The sequence below is a fragment of the Ascidia mentula genome, chromosome 6, assembly GCF_947561715.1.
Source record: "Ascidia mentula chromosome 6, kaAscMent1.1, whole genome shotgun sequence".
NCBI classification, from domain to species: Eukaryota; Metazoa; Chordata; class Ascidiacea; order Phlebobranchia; family Ascidiidae; genus Ascidia; species Ascidia mentula.
Genome location: NC_138571.1, coordinates 8,551,350 through 8,571,373, shown reverse-complemented (window position 1 = coordinate 8,571,373; position 20,024 = coordinate 8,551,350). Strand labels below are relative to the sequence as shown.

General features: G+C 36.9%; 4 protein-coding genes across 5 annotated transcripts; 2 read left to right on the top strand and 2 right to left on the bottom strand.

Moving 5' to 3' along the window:
* Positions 1-830: 830 nt before the first annotated feature.
* LOC145905772 (very-long-chain 3-oxoacyl-CoA reductase-like) lies at positions 831-3,183 on the top strand. The gene is made up of 7 exons (XM_082993055.1): positions 831-990; positions 1,054-1,100; positions 1,178-1,253; positions 1,373-1,590; positions 1,989-2,171; positions 2,801-2,953; positions 3,045-3,183. The coding sequence occupies exons 1-7, from the start codon at positions 846-848 to the stop codon at positions 3,129-3,131; spliced, it is 909 nt and encodes a 302-aa protein (XP_082849181.1). The 5' UTR covers positions 831-845; the 3' UTR covers positions 3,132-3,183.
* A 202-nt stretch (positions 3,184-3,385) lies between these two features.
* Positions 3,386-4,734, bottom strand: LOC145905773 (uncharacterized). 2 transcript variants are annotated; one of them, XM_082993056.1, is made up of 4 exons: positions 4,512-4,734; positions 4,049-4,199; positions 3,728-3,828; positions 3,386-3,545 (listed from the first exon to the last, which is right to left on the bottom strand). In XM_082993056.1, the coding sequence occupies exons 1-4, from the start codon at positions 4,730-4,732 to the stop codon at positions 3,389-3,391; spliced, it is 630 nt and encodes a 209-aa protein (XP_082849182.1). In that variant the 5' UTR covers positions 4,733-4,734; the 3' UTR covers positions 3,386-3,388. The 2 variants fall into 2 exon arrangements, with proteins under 2 accessions (XP_082849182.1, XP_082849184.1); XM_082993058.1 differs by having other exon boundaries at positions 4,049-4,172.
* Positions 4,735-5,368: 634 nt separating this feature from the next.
* On the top strand, positions 5,369-8,047 carry LOC145905683 (uncharacterized). Its single transcript, XM_082992951.1, has 6 exons — positions 5,369-5,559; positions 6,091-6,183; positions 6,608-6,729; positions 6,865-6,988; positions 7,264-7,682; positions 7,814-8,047. The coding sequence occupies exons 1-6, from the start codon at positions 5,486-5,488 to the stop codon at positions 8,008-8,010; spliced, it is 1,029 nt and encodes a 342-aa protein (XP_082849077.1). The 5' UTR covers positions 5,369-5,485; the 3' UTR covers positions 8,011-8,047.
* Positions 8,048-8,641: 594 nt separating this feature from the next.
* On the bottom strand, positions 8,642-14,130 carry LOC145905682 (uncharacterized). The gene is made up of 3 exons (XM_082992950.1): positions 13,965-14,130; positions 10,047-11,002; positions 8,642-9,892 (listed from the first exon to the last, which is right to left on the bottom strand). The coding sequence occupies exons 2-3, from the start codon at positions 10,857-10,859 to the stop codon at positions 8,651-8,653; spliced, it is 2,055 nt and encodes a 684-aa protein (XP_082849076.1). The 5' UTR covers positions 10,860-11,002; positions 13,965-14,130; the 3' UTR covers positions 8,642-8,650.
* Positions 14,131-20,024: the final 5,894 nt, after the last annotated feature.

Genomic DNA, 20,024 nt, shown 5'->3' with positions numbered 1-20,024 from the left:
CTTGTACGCACGGAAAACAATATAGTAGATGGACACTATTGTTTAATATTGCTAAAACTTCCTACACTTTCCAACATGTCTCAAATGTTACTCTATAAACCGGGATTTTAGAAAACTTTTATGTTTTGTGTTAATTACGTGCTTTAAAAATGGTATTTGTACTACTTAAAATATAATGTTTCTGTTGCTGCCAGGCATATTGTATTTTAATATTCTGTTCTTCTGGCACATTAAAAACGCAACATTATTAACCGACATTTCGCCTGTTATCCAACAAGGCTTCCTCAGGATAATGGTACTGGTACAGCACACCTGGTGTTGGTTGTGTCGAAACGTTGGTTAATAAAGTTACGTTTTCAATGTGACAGACGAACAGACTATTAAATCACTTGAATATTATTTATCATCAGGCAGATTTAAGGTTTATTTTAACGCCTCGCAAGATGAACTGTGCTGTGTTACGTTAACGGTTTTATTGTGTGTTTTTTTTACTCTTATTGTGCAAAAACGTCCAAAGTAGGCATAACTATTAGCTGAATGTAATAAAGTGTAGGATTAGGCTATACTGATTAATAAAATACATTTGATTTTGTTAAGTTAGAACTTTGTTAAGTTTCTGAAGAAAATATAGTTTGCTTACCGCTATGTAACAAAAATTTTATGTGGCCTACTAAAATTGTTCTGGTGTGGAGCACCCAACTGATTTAGTTAGGAGCCGACACTCTCAAATGCAGCGACTGTTATTGTGTATCCCGAAAAGTGTGAGAAAAAAGGAATTTGGATAGCGAGCGACGCTTTTTCGTTCAATCATTGCTGTGTCAACAGTTTGGGGGCAGGAACTAATCATGAACGTTAAGGACATTTTTGCTGTGGTTGGGTTAACAGTCTCACTTTATTTGGTGGGTAAAATTGTGACAAAACTTGCTGGAGCATTTTTAACTTACGCTAGGTTACCTTGTGTGGCATTTCAGAAGTATGGAAAGTGGTCCGGTTAGTTGAAAATATTTTTCTCTAACTTTTTGACAAAATATGATTGGTGTTATTTTTTTCCAGTTGTGACCGGAGCTTCAGATGGAATTGGGAAACAGTTTGCCATCCAGGTAGTACCATTCATTTTTGCAAAAAGTTAATGCCCAAAGTCTGTATAAAACTATTTAGACATTTGGTGATATTACAGTTGGCAGAACGTGGTCAAAATGTTGTGTTGATTGGTCGATCAACTTCCAAACTACAATCGGTTGCTCAGTATATAGGTTGGTAAAAAATAATTGATAACAGCACTTCATTTATGCACATATTTGAGATTACAAATTTGTTTTTGTGGAAATAATTTTTTCTGTGCAAATTAGCAGCAACGATAACTTTTTTGCAGAAAGGGAACTTGGTGTAGAAGTCAAACAACTAGCCCTTGATTTCAGTCGCGGCGATGAAGCATTTGAACCAATGGCAAAATTGGTTGATGGATTGGACATCGGAACGTTGGTTAACAACGCCGGCATTGGGACGCCTATTTGCAAATATGCCGACATACCTAATCTGTCGCATGTCATTCGAAACGTCATAGAAGTAAACGTCATTGCAGTTCTAAAGGTAAATGTCAAATAGCAGCCAAATGCGCCCCAGAAGAGAAAAAGAAACGCCAAATCTTGCGTAATTTAACAACCGACAGCAACTGTTTGAGAACAAAATGGTTCAGTGACATTTGCGGCAAATTCTGGTGCAAGGTCGCTGTAGGTAGGTATTTATTTTCCTTCCCATCGATAATTCGGCCTACCAGCTCAACCATGTCAGTAGCTGCGCCCTGCTTGCAGTCCTGAGTACTGTACGGATTTTTTAGGCCTGCAACCTTACGTTATTGGAAGCAAATTATTTTCCCTACCTTATTTGACAGCAAATTGTTTTGTTTCATTCATATCAAAGTGAATAAAAATATTCCGAATTTGATACAGTGAAAAACAATGTGACATTCACTTTATGTATTACTTCAGATGACCCAAATTATTTTGCCAATCATGGTGAAAAACAAACGTGGTCTTATCATAAACATCTCATCCGGTTCTGCAACTATTCCCTTGCCTATGTTGTCGGTATACGGAGCTTCAAAAACTTTCGTTGACTACTTCAGTCGCTGTATAAGCTATGAATATGAGAAAGAAGGAATTAGGAGTGTGGTAATTTTACAGTTTGTACCTGTTATGTTTGTTTGAACTTTATTGATATGCTTGTTTGCGTATAATTCACATGTCGAGATTGTCATACCGCCTTTGCTAAAGGGTTTCATAAGTTATTTGCAATTCTCCTTACGTGCGTGTTGTGTTAAACTATGCGCATACCAAAACGCCAATGAGCCGATTTTTTAAAAAATATATCCGTTAATATATTCCATCGTCGCTTTTCTTTGTAATACAAACAACGCGTCCACATACGAAAAAGAAGGTGTAGTTATGTGGTTTCCAGCCTTAATTGGTCGCATTGTTTGAGCACCAGACCGTATGGGAGTGTATGATTTCTAAATAATTTCAACTGTTCAATATATAGGTTAGATTGTTAGCGTCAAACTTTTTTGTCGAATTTTTTCATGAACTATATAGACCCCTTTGACGTACCACTTGTATTTGCTTATCATCGGTTGGAAACCGCTAGTGTAGTGGGAATTGGGTATTTGCGTAACAAGCAACACGTTTGACGTCAGCAATCCGAAAATAGTCCCGGAAACGCTGTTATTGTGTGTTTTATCATTTAGCCTGAGCGTTTGTAATTTTTATTTGTATCTGCTTTACACACATGGATTGTTTTTCAGAGCATTATTCCTTACTTTGTCTCTACAAAAATGACCTTACACGCAAAGCCTGGATTTTGGTTAAGATCAACAAAAGATTACGTTCGTTCCACTTTAGCTGCCGTTGCAACTTCCAAACGATGGACCCATGGATGTTGGCAGCATGATTTACAGGTTCTCTTTAAATGGTGCAACATATAAATTGTTTTTTTGGCGTTCGTTTAAGTCCTTGTGATTTTGTTAAAATTTCATAACCTTTATTTAGGGTTGGATTGGTCGCAATTTTCCGCACAAGTTGTACGTATTGTTCATCAGCTTAGTCCTCATCAAAATTGCAAAGAAGCAAGCGTAAAACTTGACAAAAAATACCTGTCATTCATGTTTGTTGCTGTTGTACCTGAAAAGAGTTAATTACGCTTTGCGTATACCTGATAAACATTTTTATTATATTTGTCTAAACACCTTTGGTTGTGAAGGCAATATTGCTGGTTTATTACTTTGAAGCAACCGAAACGTACAACAGCTACCTAATCATACGCTAGTAACGACAGCTTATTTATACAAATCGATTTGGTGTAAATACGAGCGAAGAAATATGTAGATATAATGTTAATATTTCACGTCACAAGTTTGACGCAATAGAGAACGGACGCTTCTTTTCCGAAAGTAATTTTTGGCGTGTCCGTCGTTAAGAGCGTCGTATTGTGGAATAATTGGATTTCGCTTTGACTTCAGACTGTCTGTCTTCACACAGTCAATTACAAACCTACAAATACAAAATGTGTATCTGAATACGTGTCTTGTAAACAATTAGCATGTGTGTGTGTACGTTGTACACGATCTGAGAAACAAGATGAAAAATTCGGGAATTTTATATCGGTTTTTTTCGTTGTGAGATTTAAAATACGAAAATATTACAACGGTATTCTTAAATTATTTCATTCCTACTTGCTTTCCTTTTTTATCAATTCTTTAACTCCTGGTGTTCCTGGGGCTCGTTGACGTTTAGAAAGTTTGAACGACTGCATGCTACTTGATAAAAGTTCACCCTGACACAAGAAATGCTTTGTACCTTAATGTGTGTATTCTATATTTCTAACTAAAAGTGGTCATATACAATATTATGCGAGTTAAGTGAAGTTCCACCAATTACACCAAGAAATCAACCAAAAATCCTATTACTGTTCCTCGCCAAGTGTAGCGGATAAGCTAAATTAACAGCCCAAGATAACATTGGTTAAATAAATTTATATGTGCCCTAAATCTCACGTGTCCAATTTGAGCTGCTCTTTTCAACATGTCCTGGACAGCTGGTTGTCGAAAGTAGGACTGGGCGTGCCGATCGTTGAACGCATTGTATGACGTCAAAACACTGAAGTTCGATGTTTGTTCTCTAACACCATCCAAAATAAAATCCCGTCTGTTTGTTAAATTTTGCAGTTTGTGAGCACGTGTAGTGTGACTGGGTGATGTTAATCGATATAACGTCTTGAACAGGATTAATCAAAAAAACTGTGGAATAAAGCTGCCAATCTTGTCTCATAAAAATACAAATTTTTACTTGTAAAGCTTTGGGTTCCTAAGGTTCCTGCTATTTAAACCGTTTTCCAACAATATTTTGACCAAATATGCAACATGATAAGGCACAGTGAAACGAACTAAAAAGTTCCTAATATAACACTACATTACAGTCCAAATTGAGTTACAAGTTGCAACTGATATGTCATCTTACCTTCTCATCTTTGGAGCGTTAACGTTGTTTGCTTTATTAACTTGAATCGAAGACAATAGAGGTGAAACTTTGTGATGTAAATATTTTTTTGACTTTTCTGCTTCTGTTAGATGTTTGCTCATGATCAAAACCCACGAAACTAACGACAGTGTTAATTTGTCCTGAATGTCAACCAATATACTCTTTTGAGATTTCGTTTGTATTAAGCAAGATGTAGACATACATCTATCCATAGATGGACATATATACAAAAATATTTGTCCCGTGAAATAAAGTTGACGTTTGTGTTCTTGTCTTTGCTATAAGGTTAATACGATATCCCAATATGTAAAGATGCAGCATTCATTGTCAAATTTGTTGATATTGACGACGCAATTGTATCTGCAATCTACTATCAAAAACGCAGAGTACATGCATTATATACTCTCTACCTTAAATTATATGAAGGTTTGCCTGCGACTAATATTTCTGGCTTCGAAAACACTTTACACAACTGGCGTCTCTTTATGTAATAACGAGTTTCTTAAACGATTGAATCGTATCGATGAAATGTTCACTTATTGTTGCAGGTCAATCAAACATAATAACACATTGTAAAATTAAATCCTCTGATCTTCAGTCCTGCTTCATAGCCACTGAATGGTAATCTGAAATGTAACCTGTCTCACACAATTGTGACGCGTATCATCCATTGTTTTTACGTTCGACCGCGACATCAGCCATCCTTGTACATAGTGCGGAGGTCACCCCCAACCCTCGGAAGGCGTTTGGAGCGAACGAGCGCAAAACCAGAAATCGATACTCCACTACACACTGGATGTGTCACCCAGCAACATACTTTATTCACTTGGGGTGATGGTAAATACAGACACACAGTGCTGTCTGACACAGAGGCGTGGTTACTATAGCTTCTCTTAGCAATAGTTTTCACAAAGATATTATTTACTCTGTCAACTACTGTAAAGAAAAGCATTATGTATCCTTTACACAAGTTTGTTCCTCTGCCGTTTGGAACTTACATGATGTATATCGATCACGATAAGCAAAGGTGAGACGTTTTGCGTAAAAGCATGTTTTGTTGCAGACTTTGTTCATGCGAACTTTTCAGGAAATGTCACAGCGCTGTGAGGAAATATTTGTGTGATAAAGTACAATTACTGTAACTGCAAAAAAATCAGCGTAGTATGAAACATGCTACTTAACTTTCGAGTGTTCAACAGGGATCACATTATTTTACTTAAACAGTTTTATTGGTTGGTAATAACATCCATATATAGAACCACTGTTACGATTGTCACAACATTTGTTACATTGGTCAATCGTAACAACCCTTCAATTCCATCGGCATTGTAGGGTTTCCAATTTGGGGTATTTTTACGCGCTTTTGGGGTCTTTGTAGTTTTGGATGAACTTTCAAGGTGACTGGACCCAAGTAATTTTTAAAAGCAGCTAGACGTTTGTTAAAAATGCTTAAGTAGGTCCGGTATAAAGGAAAACGTCCGTATTTTACATTTCTTGTGGAGACAAATGGCGTAGTTTTCGTCATGTTAAAGTAAACGATTGTTTGATTTTGTTTTAGAGTTGATGTCGAAGCAATTCCAGAAAACATTTCGCATTTTAAACAGAAATTCGCTCGCAAATCATTGAGGAAACCTATTGAATCTGAATCGCGGTGAGTGTGCAGGCATTTTTTGTACCAAACATTTTTCGCCATTTTTACAATTGCTAAACGAAGTCAGTTAGCAATAATAGTAGTAATAATGGGAGGATTTGCAATCATTCTCAGGTATGTTAGGTGCTACTGGCAAAAGTAGTGTAGTTAAGTTCTAAACGCAAATTAACTAAATTTGTAATGGAAAAATTATTTCAAGAAATAAGTAAACTTATTAATATAATAAATACTCGGTACCAATCCTAAATCAGACACGTTTGGTCCAGTTGGTGGATATGCTACAAGTCGACTGATATACAGCCTACATGGAAAATTTATTCTGATGCGAGTATATTTAATCGACCACAGAAAATCTATTCCCAATGAGACGTTTATGCCTAAAACACTCCTGGGAATTTCAATTGTCCTGTTCGTTTCATTTCAGGTCCACAGGGCAAGAAATTAAACATGGCAACGCAAAAAAGCAATCCGAAAGTTTGGATACTGGTTTCGCTGAGCCATCATATAGGATGAGATATCTGTTACACGATGGGCAAGTAACCACAGGTTAGGAGCAAAAAAATTAGATCCAAGTTAAATAAAGTAGTCATGGAAAGTTTTATTGTTATGCCATGGACTTTAATTAGTAACACATCTATGTACAGTAGTGGACCGTTATACTATAAATTTGGTCCTTTACAGAACAACCTCCATACGTAACGCTAGTGGACAAAGTCACGGGAGCAAGTATAAACTCGTCTTCTCAATGGATAAAAAATCGGCCTAAGCCTTGGAACGATGTCATTAAAATTCATCAAATACTCAAGTAACCGTCACAAACAATTGAGAAATTGTTAGTGTCGCTAACGTCTCTTCTCACAAATCCCAGCTTTTTTTAAAGTGCATTTTTTTTAATAAGTCTAATGCAAGGGTCGACATTGCAAGAATTTACATAATGAAATACACATATTCATAAATGGAGCGGTCGCGTCCGCCCATTTCATAATTTGGTAACTGGCGTTAAAAACGTTGCTGAGGCCTGACCCTGATGTATATCTATATGCTAACATACTTTTTGCTTCAACTGTGTTGCATGTGCAGCCCAGAAATGACATGTACAGTAAAGAAGGCCGAAAAATCTGCAGATTTTCAAGTTAAACTTCCAGCAATCACAGACAAAGAAGAACAATCTATGTCATCAAAAATTGGACAAGCTCCAACTAGATTGCAGCCATTTAAAGATCATCAACTACTCCGACGAGAGATGCGCTCCCACCTTCATAAATCGATAAAATACTCTCGTGAAAAAGAGTTAATGGCCGGCCGGGATGTCGCGGCAAGGAAACGAAGGAAGAAGGTTGACAAAATTATGCAGATTGTTTCGGAGAAAGCCCTTTCTTCTAAAATCAGCCCGACGGTGAATAGCAACAACAGCAATACCACATCTATTAAACAACGAATATATCAGGAAACCAAAGCCAAGGCCAACACGGCTGAACCAAATGAGACATTAGAAAATGGTAATCAAATAACTAACATAAAAAGTAAAACAAAATATCAAAAGTGTAGAATTGTTTTAGCCTATTATATATTTTCCAAGGGTGATTTTCCAGACCCCTTTTTTATGCAATAAATATATTTGATGTAATAGATTGGAGAAAAAGTCACAAAGCTATGAAAGCTTTTGAGCCAGTTCCATTTCAAGCCAAAGACTGGAACCCAAGAGCTGATCAGTCAGAAATGAACCATGTCATATTGGAGAGAATAGGAAATACCGTTCCTTACCAATGGAAAGAGAAGAACCCGATTCTTAATCCGAGAGAACCAGCATACTACCAAGTTTTGTAACGAGTTTATTATGTGATGATAGATTTTGATATTTGTTTAATAAAACATATCACCCCCTTCCAGTGTGTATTTCGCAAAATGACTGTTTCAATTTATTTCAAATACAATTTAACGTGTAAAATTTATTTGAGAGAATCCGTTGTTTATATTCGATTTAAAAACACATCGCAAAACTTGTATGCTTTACGGTCGACTTGAAAAATGTTTACAAATTTAAACAATTATAAAATGTTAAAAATTTTCTTTTTGATTTGAAAAATGCATAAATTATCCCCAAAAAACACACAAAACAAATCAAGCAAGTAAACAAACTATACATCTACACAATACAGTCGTAACTGAATTTGTGGACGATAATTTTTTGAAAAGGTAGTGGATAACACGCGAGTATTTGGTTCTTTGCCAAAATAATCCAATATTTGTTAGTGATATACCTGGCAGAAGCAGCAACAAAACTGACCATGTATAGATAGTGCAATGTCACAGGAAAAGTTTTTTTTGACAATTTTTGAGAAATATAATAAAACAAAGTTGACGAAACTTCACATGCAACTTTGTCCAAAATACACAGTTAGATAAAAATACAAAGTGTGTACAAGGTGCGTAAAAGGTTGATTATATGAAACACCACAGAAAACTGTTAGTAATACGGGTATATAGGAGGCACTTGTAACTGACAACTACTTCTAGCCAACTGACAGTCCGAACACATGCAGGAATTTTCAATGTGGCCAGTTGGAAACTCATAGATTGGTTCACTGAGCGGGTCGCATGATGTCGCCTTTCCGTCCATGTCTGCAATGTGATCCAATTCTTTTACTTTCCAGGCTTTTGGTATATCATAATGTTCCTCGCCCGAACAACCTTTTATTACAGAAGTAGAATCTTCGACTTCACTGTCACAATGCTCCACTCGTTGATTAACTGTTTTCGAAAACCGCACAGTTTTACGTCGACGTGATTCCGAATTTGGTGGAAGTAAAACAGTTTTTTCACCGTTTTTGTATCGAAATGACCCGTATTTCCTTACATCACTCATTGAAATATCCGAAGTACAACTCCCGGTTTCTGTACAGGTGCTTGAAATTGCTTGCGCGAGGGGCGATGCATATATGGAAGGATCTAAGAATGTTTCATTTAAAGATCCGTACTTCCTGCTCCAAGCTCCAGTCGATAATGCCATTTGTTCATTAGCATCTTGACTTGGATAATACGGATATTGCACAAAGGTGTCGTTAGCAAAATATTGTAGGCTTGGGGACAGAGTAGATACGTTTTGGACTGAAGGCGAAAAATGTCCTTCGTGAGCAGCGGCAGGAAGGTAAAACCACCCGTTGTGTTCATGCATTTCATCCTCATAAATACTTGAGGGAGGATAAGCGTAACTTCCGTATCCATAAGGATCTTCCTCTGTAAACTGGTTGCCGTATTGCTGATCGTATTCGAAGCCGTGGTAGTGGTGTTCTCCTGCCCCCGAGTATACTGACATCACGCTGTCTGAGTCATCAGGAAACCCAGCATGCGAAGGGTAGTTATAATGTAAAGCGGGTTGGTGTATTCCACCACTTCCGCTGGAATATCCACTGCTTGTACTGTCTGATCTTAAGTGATGTTTGCTCCCCGGTTTTGTCTCTGCTGTCCACAACTGTCTGTTGCTCATCTCTTGTTTCTGCGTCATTTGTTTGCATTTACTGCGTCGTGGTCGAGATGGAGGATTTTGCTCGTTGCTGCAACCCCATTCAGTGTTCGAGGTAATTCCACTGTCTGTGCTCGAACTCTCCACGCTACGATTGCGGTTACGTGATGTCACGGTCATTACTTCTGAGGAACGAATATCTTCTCCCCCGATCTCCCAATCATCCACTGGTCTCGAAAAGTCGCTCTGCATAATAACTGTAATTGTAAATCAAGATCGACAGCACGATGTGAACACCAATGAACAGCTTTAGATAAGGCAAATAACAACTTATAACTTGGAACGATTTTATTGTAAACTTGCAAAAACAATCGTAATTTCATGAATTAGAATAACTCACCTGCAAAGTGCTTTGCGACGTTGTACGCCCTGTAACTTGTCCCATTTTGTCTTGATCGCTGGAAACATTGGCTAATTTTTTTTCAAGATGATCGAGTGCACTCATGCATGACAATAATCTTTCACTGGCATTTGATACTTGGCTGGTGGTCCTGGGGTTCCGGATGCCCCGATGGGAAAAAGATGTAGTCTTCGGTAATGTTTTGGATCTAGGCTCCGACATAAGGTTCTTGTGGTAGAATTTCGAGTGGGTTCTAGGGTTGTCACTGGGAATGTCTTCATTTACATACAAATCAAACATTCCGGAATCTCGAAAAGGCTTGGTTTCTTTATGATCAGTCGCGTGAGAGTCAAGCAACTCACCACAGAAGGAACTATGGCGAAAATTGTTTTTGAATCCACGCCAAGATTCATTTCCTTTTAGGCCGTCTTGATGTGACAGCGATTTCGATCGACCTACAAGTTTTGTTGAATTGCATGAAATTGATCTTTCCCCCAGATCAACGTCGTCATTCTCAAAGAAAGCGAAGTTATCTCGGACATTGACATCATTAAAATTATCAATTTCATTTTTTCTAGCAGGTGGAAGAGACATGGAACGCTGGCCAAGATTTGAAGGAACCGGATTTGCCAAAAATCGGTTATCGATTCTTCCACGATTCAAATGATCGACACTACCGAACTTTTTTCGACTTTTTTCCAAGTTTGTTCGGTAATTAATCGGAGTATCTCGGTCAACCCGATTGCTTGTGTCGCGCTTTTTCACTCCCAGAAATGAACGGACAGCTTTACGCACGTTTTTCGGTGGTTTCATCTTATTTAAATGTTGGATTGCCAACTTAACAAGTATCACCGATGCAAATGAAGGTGGTTAGTTCTCCACGTATATGGTCAAAGGGTTAATTCTTCAAAAAAAAACTGTCGTCGTGGATCCACGTGACAGGTTAATCACCAAATCTGAAAAAAAACAAAATTTTATTCATAGCGAAACAACTACTTTGAAAATCCAACAACTAGTCAATGCAAAATCAAGTAGTCAAACTTATATACTGGAACAGCAGCATCCTGGGCGTTTTCTAAATGCTTTACATTTTAGCCAGTACCAACGTTATACTCCGGCAAAAGCATTTTATTTTCGGTATTTTTTTATAAAGCGCGTTTACAGTTGCACAACAAAAACAGGTGCTGCGCTGCATGAAAAAACTAAGACAGTAACATTTGAAACAATCAAATCCTCTAAGACTAAATCCAATCCGATACACCATTGACTGTCAGGAACATAAAATGACAACTACAAAAACTAAACGCAATGACTTCAACCTGTCTACAAAACATGACACAACCTGCACCGTTAGCGGTCTGGTAAGAATGCGCCTTGAGGTATACAGACAAGGGAAATTACGAGCAAGTGAATACGCGACGTCGCCTAAGAGGAAATAAACACGCCAGCATGAAGTTTAACTACCTTCTATTCTCCAACTACACGTAACTCATCAACCAAAGCGAGTTTTATTAGAACTGTACAACGAAGCTATTAATAAACGTCAGATTCGATTAACCATGGTTGAATCGAGATACTACCAAAAGTGTGTTTATACGTAACGCAAGAATTGTCTAGATGCAATTGTAGCCACAGAACTAAAAGTTTTTTGTGGCATAGACGGTGCAACTATAAAGTATCCTTCTTTGCTATTCCCAACTTTCATATTTCAGTGCAGTCTGTCTTGCGTAAACGGCTACATCTGATTACCAAACAACCAAACTTTTCAAATGAACTCATAGTAGGTGCGACGAAGTAATGTTATCTCGAGAGTCTCACGAATAAATGAAAAGCCCGAGGCTGCAGCCGTGACGCTATTCAGCGTAATCATTCATTTGCGTGACACATATACAAAGCGTGTAATAAGAAACGCATTGTTTGTTTGTCGGTTTCGGGTTTAATTGCGACTAGAAAGGGTAACGATGGTTATTAACAACCTACAGACGTCGCTGATTTTTTCTCCGTCATTCTTTGCCGGGCATTTCACCTTTGCTTTCATTTTCCCACCTACTTGTTTTTAATTACAAACGAACCTTTGTCCACTGTAAACAAAGAATATTCTCCGTTTCTAAATTGTCACGACCCACTTAAAAGTTGTCAAAAATCTATAATTGCGACATGTACTGAACGGTGCAACTGACCATCGTAAACAACATCAACTCTTCAATCAAACAACAAAGTTTGCAAACACTTGCACATAATATTTATTATTTTGTGATTAAGCGTTATTTAATCAACATGCGCTCAATTTTGTATGAAAAGTAAAATTACCAAAATACCGAAGCATAAAATAACTCTAACATCCGTAGGTTCCAAAACGCATTATAGTTATTCATTTTCTCGAGTATGACGTGTGTTACGTGCGTCAAGTTAACCACCCACACATCATAATTATAATTTTCCAACTCCTCTCATAGTAATAAATCTATTTTCAGAAATGCCGTTTAGCCTTTTGTGTTTTTATCACATTTCCAAAAATCATTTTTCATGCAAAAATGCGTATAGCCAGAAGCCCAAAGTGCAAGTCAACAAAACCAATTCCAATATTATTTTTCTTTTCAATCCCAATATCAAGTGATTACTCGTTTTCACTTTTATTTGATTTGTAACTAAGACAGATGAATTTATTCGCTAATGGAATCGGAATTAAGCGAAAAATAAACAAAATGGGTAAAGTGTATGACAAGTAAAAACATCAGTCGCCTTTAGCTTTCAACAATCATTGTACTAGATGCGTTGCGAACGTTGAAAATTTGCTTCACAAACCTGAAATATGCCTGATCACGCAAAGAGTGCGTGATCACCTCGTGACTGATGCGTGGCTCTCGGAAAGCGCGAGGTTATTTTAATTAGCGGACAGGCGCGGAAAAATATTTGCCATTTGAAGTAAGTTGATTTTTAACTTTGTATCTTTGTAACATTTTATAGGTTTTGCGAATTAATTAAGAAGGCACATGCATTTTACTCCAAATTTGTCATTCTTATAATATCCTCCATAATACTAAATGGATTTATAAGTTAAAACAATGTATATTGGCATTAGTTGGTTGAAACAAGTAAAAGTTCCGTTAAATTAATTGTGTCATGATGCCACGCGTATCTTTTCGACACAATGAAATAACCCTGTTGGGTAATTTGCATGCCGCTAAACATGACAAAGAACGTGAAAATTGGACGAGCCGCAGTCGATCGAAATAAGTTGGGCAACCGGTACGACAAGTCAAAGAGAACTGTTTTGCTTAAGGCAAAATGGCACGAACACCTGTTTTGCTTACAGCTGAACTGAAGTTTCAAAACGAAAGATAATTTGGTGCATGGTTATCGTTGTTGGAAAACATGGCTCGCAAAAATTATTGCACTAAACAATGACATGTATAATGTCAAAGATCCGTATATTTTACGATGTCACACAATGCTTATTTTGCCTCCAGGCGATGTCAGTTGCTTCCTTTTTTGCACTTGGCAACGGATACAGTGGCGCCAATTACTCAAACTCTGTTGCGAAATATCTAGTAGTTAATTAAAGACTGCCCTGTAATGCTCTTTCATGGATTTGCCCAAAAGATCGTTTGACGATAAAACAAAAATTGAAATTTATACTTCTGTTGGATAACTTTTTTACTGCTCCAAGTTTACTGCATCTTGTATATTTTTTTTGACAAAAAAATAATTTGGATGCTTCATATGCATAGGACATATCATATTTTTGACTACTGCACAGGCCGAGTTATGATAAATTGGGAATAAATTGGAAATAAGTTGCGATGCGCCAAGTTTACTTGTATAAAACAAACTTACATTCCCACAGATTATAGATGTTTTTGCACAATTAAACAAAGAAATACAACAGCGTTTATCATGCAAAAAACTATGTCTTACCGTTGCAGTATGCATTCCTGACAGAAAGATTGTAATTCCACATATAAAGGTATAGAATGATTATTTTCCAAGTTGATTGTGTTTCTTTCCATTCACCGAATGCAGTGCAACCTCTATCACGAGCTTCACGTGTCCTGATAAAAAGACTCGGAATTCGCGAAAGGCACCCGGCTTCAGCAGTGTCTGATCGACACTGGCGCAAGATACTCGGTAAATTCAAGCCGTAGTTTTTCTGTGTGAAATATTTTTACAGCGCTCATGCTGTCGCTTTTTCTCCGCTTCTCTTTATTTTAACGCCTGAAGCATGTCTGGTGCAAATTATGTTCCTTTACTATTTATGTTAACTGTTACGACTTTGGGGCGAGTCGAAAATCTTGTACAATTTAAATGCTTCGGGCGAACATAGACCTATGACAATTTAATGGAGTTGCCTGTTGACAATCGTTCTACGTATGCCAACCGGTTTATCTGGCCAACTACGCATTTTGCATCTGTAGTTTCGTTTTACGTCGCATGGTTTAACAGCAAACGACAGTCAAAGATGGTTGATGCACAACCAAGTACGAATAGCTTTCAAGTCTTTAAATTATCGTATTGAGTAACTACAAACGTTGCAAGTGACGTGGATTTGTCACACAACCCATAATATTTGAAAATTATCAACAGCGCAGCTACAACGACCATGTTGAAGTTCAACAATTGCGCGGTTAATTAGTCGTTGGGAAGAAAACAGCTAACAATATTAACTGTTTACATTCAAACCATAAACCCCATACGCAGTAAGGCGATCCTGTTTTTCATGCGATAGCATGTAACTCTTTTGCGTTGTATTATCCACCAAGTAATCAATTGTTATATTGTACTAATATAGTGATTGTGCAAGAATGACTTGTTACTTGTTTTTACTTGTAGCGACACAATACGTTAGTACAGTTAATGAAAATTATAGATTTTAATGCGCAAAAAAAACATTGCATCGTGCTCAATTACTTCAAACTTTTGTAAAAAAGCGATTTGGAGACTTTTGAACAATGACATATTAAATAGGCATGGATGGAGGGAATATATTGTTTTTCACAATCTACAAAGTGCCTATATGCAGCTTTAAATAGTTGCTTTAATAAATCTTCACCGAGGTGCAATTAATTTGATTGAATATCGCTGAAGGGAATTACCAAATATAAATCAATTATAGTTTCCACTGATGGTGAATGAAGCTGTGTTTAAAACTTAAAAGACAAGATATTGATATGAATATTAAATACGCAACATTTTATACTGTTGGAATTACATAAATCTTACCGACATGGAAACAATATGCTTAGCATTGTAATATAGGTTATGCTGTAGCCTTTAAGTGGTAAGGTATGCATCTGTCGTATCTTAAATTTTCTCATGAATATTTTAAAGGTGATTGATCTACTGCATTGCAGCCGGTCCAGTAGGAAGCAAGTGTACTGACTGACAAAAGCAAGCAGTTTGGTGTCTGACGAGTTTAAACAGTCTAAAACACTGAGGTATTGGCTATTTGTCAATTACTATTGTGGTGTGGCGTGATTTATTTGAAAAATATAGCTGCACAATAACGTATAGGTGATACATGTCGGACGTCAAGTCTTTGTGGCCGGAAAGTTACGGTTTTAAAATTTACGGTGATGGTCCATCCTACATAGTTGCGGTGGGTGAAGGAAGTGTTGCAGAAAGCTCAGGCCTGCGACCAGGGGACCAAATCTTACAGGTAATTTAATCGACATTTTATCTCGTATAAATAAAGTTTTACAGACAACAATGAATGCCAACAAATTTTTGAATCAGTGCACATGTTAAGATGATCAGGACTAATATTTCAGTGTCTCACAATACTTTCCAACTATTGTGTGTGTTTTTGTGTTTTTGTTTGTTTTTGTTTGTTTTTGTTTGGCATTTGACGACTTAAGACGTATTAGCGCGTCAAAACAAATATCGTATTAAACACACATGTGTTGGTAATAACCTGCCACAAAAAGAGACCTTCTAAATATTGTTTTGAACATTTGTGAAAAACGTTGTGTATGATTTGTACATGGCATAAATGATTGTAACCGTACACCACTACACTTAAATTACAGCAATAAAAACATATTGGTTCAATACCCACATATTTTTGTGAATAACCTTCATCACATTTTCTAATTAGGGGTTTTGGTAAACCCGTTTTATTCACAAAAAATGCAACACCGCGACAATTTAGTTGTAGTGTGACGATTTATATACATTATATATAAGTATAATCAAAACTACTAAAATTCAATTTCGCTTGCTGTTTGCCGATAGTTTTTGAAAGATCCCAAAGATAGATGTTTGCTTTTTTCTGGCTCTTCAAAGATATTGGTTTTAACTTTGGTAAGCAGCAAAATCCACTTTGTTTAGATAAACGACCAGGATGTAAGTCAATACTCGAGCAACCAAATTATTGACTATGCTTCGTTGTTGGCCCCTTCCGTTCCTAGTATTGGTGTTGCATCGAGACTCAAAGAAATTACTTTGACGTAAGTTACTTAGTTTAGTTTGCATCTTTTCAAAACAATGTAATTTAAGTAAAATGCTGACAGGAATAGCGTGGACGAATTTACGTCATGTGATTATTAAAGTTTAACAGCATATGAGTTGAGTTTACTTTTGCAATGACTGTTGCGTTTATTAAACAGTTCCCCATCATCGAGGTCAAAGCATTTTGGAATAACTCTGAAAGGTTTTTTTCCGGTCATAATTGATAACGTTGAGTATAAAAGCCCCGCTTTTTACACAAATCTAAAGAGTGGAGATATTCTCATAAAAGTAAGTTGACAATATTGTTTGAATATTTTGACAAATTAATCAACATAAAGTTATTTTATTATTATTGTTTAACAGAAGCGTTAATATATATTGATTGTCATTATTTGTTTATTTTTTGTAGTATGTGTTTTTTTAATTTTCGTGACGTCATGTAAGCATTTAAATGAAAGCATGCTTACAAAAATCTTCTTGGTCGCAGGTCGATGAAAAACATGTCCGTTCAGTAGATGAAGCGCACCACCTACTGGATGAATTAACTCATATAGGTGGAGCGCAAGTGGGAGTTATATCTGTGGAGTGTTCTGATGCTACAGTTTGTCAAGCAAACACTACAGATTTCGTAACGAAGTCTGTAGAAGAAAGCACATATCAAACTACTGGACAACAAAAGGCCAAACAATTTCTGGAAGACGTAAATCCTTTTTCCGATATAATATTTGCTGATACAAAGTAAAATACAAAATCTGCAAAACAGATGAAAGAATGTCTCGGAAGGAAATCAAAGGAAATGCAAAGTTTTGTTACAGCAATACAAAACTACTCTTTGGATAGCAAAATTAATAAATTTGTCTTGCAAGTTTGTGAACTGGTCAAACACGCTCCCAACTACCCGGAACTGGTAAACAACCTGAGGTAATCCACCACACATATGTATCTAACAAAAGCGTTTAAATTTTTGCTTCTCTTGTTCAGATATTTCATTCCTCATCAACACAAAGGTATATTCGATGACATTCTTAAAAAATTGATAAAAGATGAAAATGGAGACAATCAAGAAATGTTACAGGTTTTTGCTTGGTTTGCTAGATATGTGGATTTTTCTGTGATACTTCAAAGTCATGCAATTGCAGACAGAATTTTGTGGGAATTTAGATGGCATCGAACATTGTAAATGTTCTTTATCATTAATCAATGGAATCTCCCACACTCTGGTCCAACACGATTCAGGTTTTAACTCCTACGTTGAGTCATTAAGGTAAACACATACTTAAATGTTTAATTTGCTCTCGGATAAAACTTGACAGGCAGCAAGTTTGCTGGTGTCATCCTTGACGTTCTTTAAAAAAGTAAATTTACTACACGAATGCTGACATATTCCATATGTGCATACGCCACGTAGATAATTTTTATTATTGTAACAATACTACTACAGGCAAATGCTGCCATGGATATTAAACACCTTTTTATCTTCTGCTGCAGGTGCGCCACTGTTTTTCGTGGGGGTAAAAACTTCGGTCTTACTCTCAGTGGAAACGGTCCTATTTTTGTCCAAGAGGTGGAAAAAGGTAAATTGAAAAAAAGGCTTATACAACCACTTCGTGCAAGTGATTTTGGCGAAGTGTGGAGATTTTTTACTTTTAGTGTTTTACTTTTTCACACTTTTGTTCACAGCAAAAGCTATGCAGACTTTTGTAAAAGATGAAACCAATGATGTAGATTTCCTTAAATATATGCTATTACTACAATATTTAAAGTTTCTGGTATATCTGAACTATTACAGACTAACAGCTTGGTTTGTCAGCAATCAAATTTTATTTCCAAAAATTTCCTACTTGGTGACAAAGCTGTTGGTTTGAAATGCGTTATGGTGACGAAGCTCGATAAATAGAAAATGTTGATAGTAAAGAAATCATAACTGGAACGGGGAAGCGCTGTTTAGCCTGGTTTCCGTTGCAGTGACGTAATGCCGATCAAGTGTGAACATAAAACGCTTCAGTAAATTTCAACAGTACCACTTTACAAAGCTTATCAAAACATTTTAGAAGCCGGTTAGGGTTTATTTCAGCTTGTTCCTTAATAATTTCTTTTTTCTTCTCGGAGACGTAGTTTACTAATTTTATTTCCGTCGTTATTTGAATGTAAACCTTAAATACATAGCTTTATTAAATTTCATGCCCCTAACTTGTAGCTTTCCTCAAAAATAAACGTCAGAATATCTTGCGATATTTTACATAATTCTGAAAAGTATTTCCCATCACCTGCCAATTTGGGATTATAATTCAAATCTATGATGATATCTTTGTATATAACAACCGGCTAACTCACAGCTGTTAAACTGCATAAAGCGCGCAGATTCGCTTCACCACTTTTGTCGCTTTCATCGTCTTGTAAACATATCATTTTCATCTTCACGCCCAACCTTATGACGACAATTTCTTTTACGCATGAAATGACACAGTCAGTCGATTCTTGGGCGACCAATCCTTGGTTTTCTTTGGTGGCAGGATTTGACATATTTCCCAAGGCAAGAGATTGAAAGTGAGTTGTGTAAACAGCCAAGTCTGCTTGAAGCTAATTTGGTTGTCGAAACGAGGATGCTCAGACAGAACTTAATCGCTGAAATTTTTGAGTGGCCGACATGTCAGTTAAAATGCAGAATAATGAAGGCGTTTGCTGCCCACTCTTACACGAAGTTAATGAGGTGATGTCACAAAGATTGATACGGAAGAATAATCTCTGTCAGTGGAATATGACAGTGTGTCAGTTGGTTCAGGTTTGAAATTGCACTGCGTTTCAAAATGATTGAAATGTTTAAACAAAATAATGTAGTATCGGTTTTTTTATTAGTAGTGCCCCAATAGATTAAAAATAAACGAGTGGCTGTCACACGGAAATGTTAAGTATTACAGAGATAAGGTGCAGGAATGAAGTCCCCAAATTGCTGCATTGCATCATGGAGTGGGGAAATGTCAACAATTGCAACATGTCGTATGTTTCGAGGAAATGGTGCCGTTTCCTAGCAGTGTAAGCCAAAATCTCAAAATGTGAGAGGCGGGCATTTCAATTTGTGCATAATTTGGCAATGTTTCTGTGAGTTGGAACAGAAAGCAGACATAATTTGTACAGCAGCGCATGTTCTATGGCCTGGTTTGTACATTCTTGAGCTGGAAACAATCTTTCTCTGCAGTTGTTTTGGGCACCGAAATGTAACGAGCAGTAAGTAATAGCGTTTTTTTCGAGAGCGAATGGAAAGCACGTAGAGTTTGGTTAGACACTTTCACGTGGCTAGCATAGTGGTGAAAATTCATTTGAGGTAAGTTTCACCTACAGAGAAAGAATCAACTGAGGTCAGTCATGCTGAAATCCGACCCAGGGCGTTTCTTCTGTCGTGTCTTCTGTACTGTTTACAGTCATCTTCACCTTGTAGCGTCATTGGCGTTGGCTTTCTACAGTACGCTCAGGGTTTTATTTGGTACAACTTTTTTTAAGTTCCTTGAAATTTAATCATTTTCGCATTTCAGC

Bases quoted from the DNA above. Each gene is read 5' to 3' on its own strand.
- LOC145905683 (XM_082992951.1), top strand. From the start codon at position 5,486: ATGTATCCTTTACACAAGTTTGTTCCTCTGCCGTTTGGAACTTACATG. The intron at 6,989-7,263 runs GTAACCGTCACA...TTGCATGTGCAG, and splicing joins AAAATTCATCAAATACTCAA to CCCAGAAATGACATGTACAG. The intron at 7,683-7,813 runs GTAATCAAATAA...TTGATGTAATAG, and splicing joins AAATGAGACATTAGAAAATG to ATTGGAGAAAAAGTCACAAA.
- LOC145905773 (XM_082993056.1), bottom strand. From the start codon at position 4,732: ATGTCTACATCTTGCTTAATACAAACGAAATCTCAAAAGAGTATATTG. The intron at 3,829-4,048 runs GTGAGATTTAGG...TTCTTGTGTCAG, and splicing joins GAGCAGCTCAAATTGGACAC to GGTGAACTTTTATCAAGTAG. The intron at 3,546-3,727 runs GTAGGAATGAAA...TTGTATTTGTAG, and splicing joins TTGATAAAAAAGGAAAGCAA to GTTTGTAATTGACTGTGTGA.
- LOC145905772 (XM_082993055.1), top strand. From the start codon at position 846: ATGAACGTTAAGGACATTTTTGCTGTGGTTGGGTTAACAGTCTCACTT. The intron at 1,101-1,177 runs GTAGTACCATTC...GTGATATTACAG, and splicing joins GGAAACAGTTTGCCATCCAG to TTGGCAGAACGTGGTCAAAA. The intron at 1,254-1,372 runs GTTGGTAAAAAA...ACTTTTTTGCAG, and splicing joins ATCGGTTGCTCAGTATATAG to AAAGGGAACTTGGTGTAGAA.
- LOC145905682 (XM_082992950.1), bottom strand. From the start codon at position 10,859: ATGAAACCACCGAAAAACGTGCGTAAAGCTGTCCGTTCATTTCTGGGA. The intron at 9,893-10,046 runs GTGAGTTATTCT...GTTATTATGCAG, and splicing joins CGTCGCAAAGCACTTTGCAG to AGCGACTTTTCGAGACCAGT.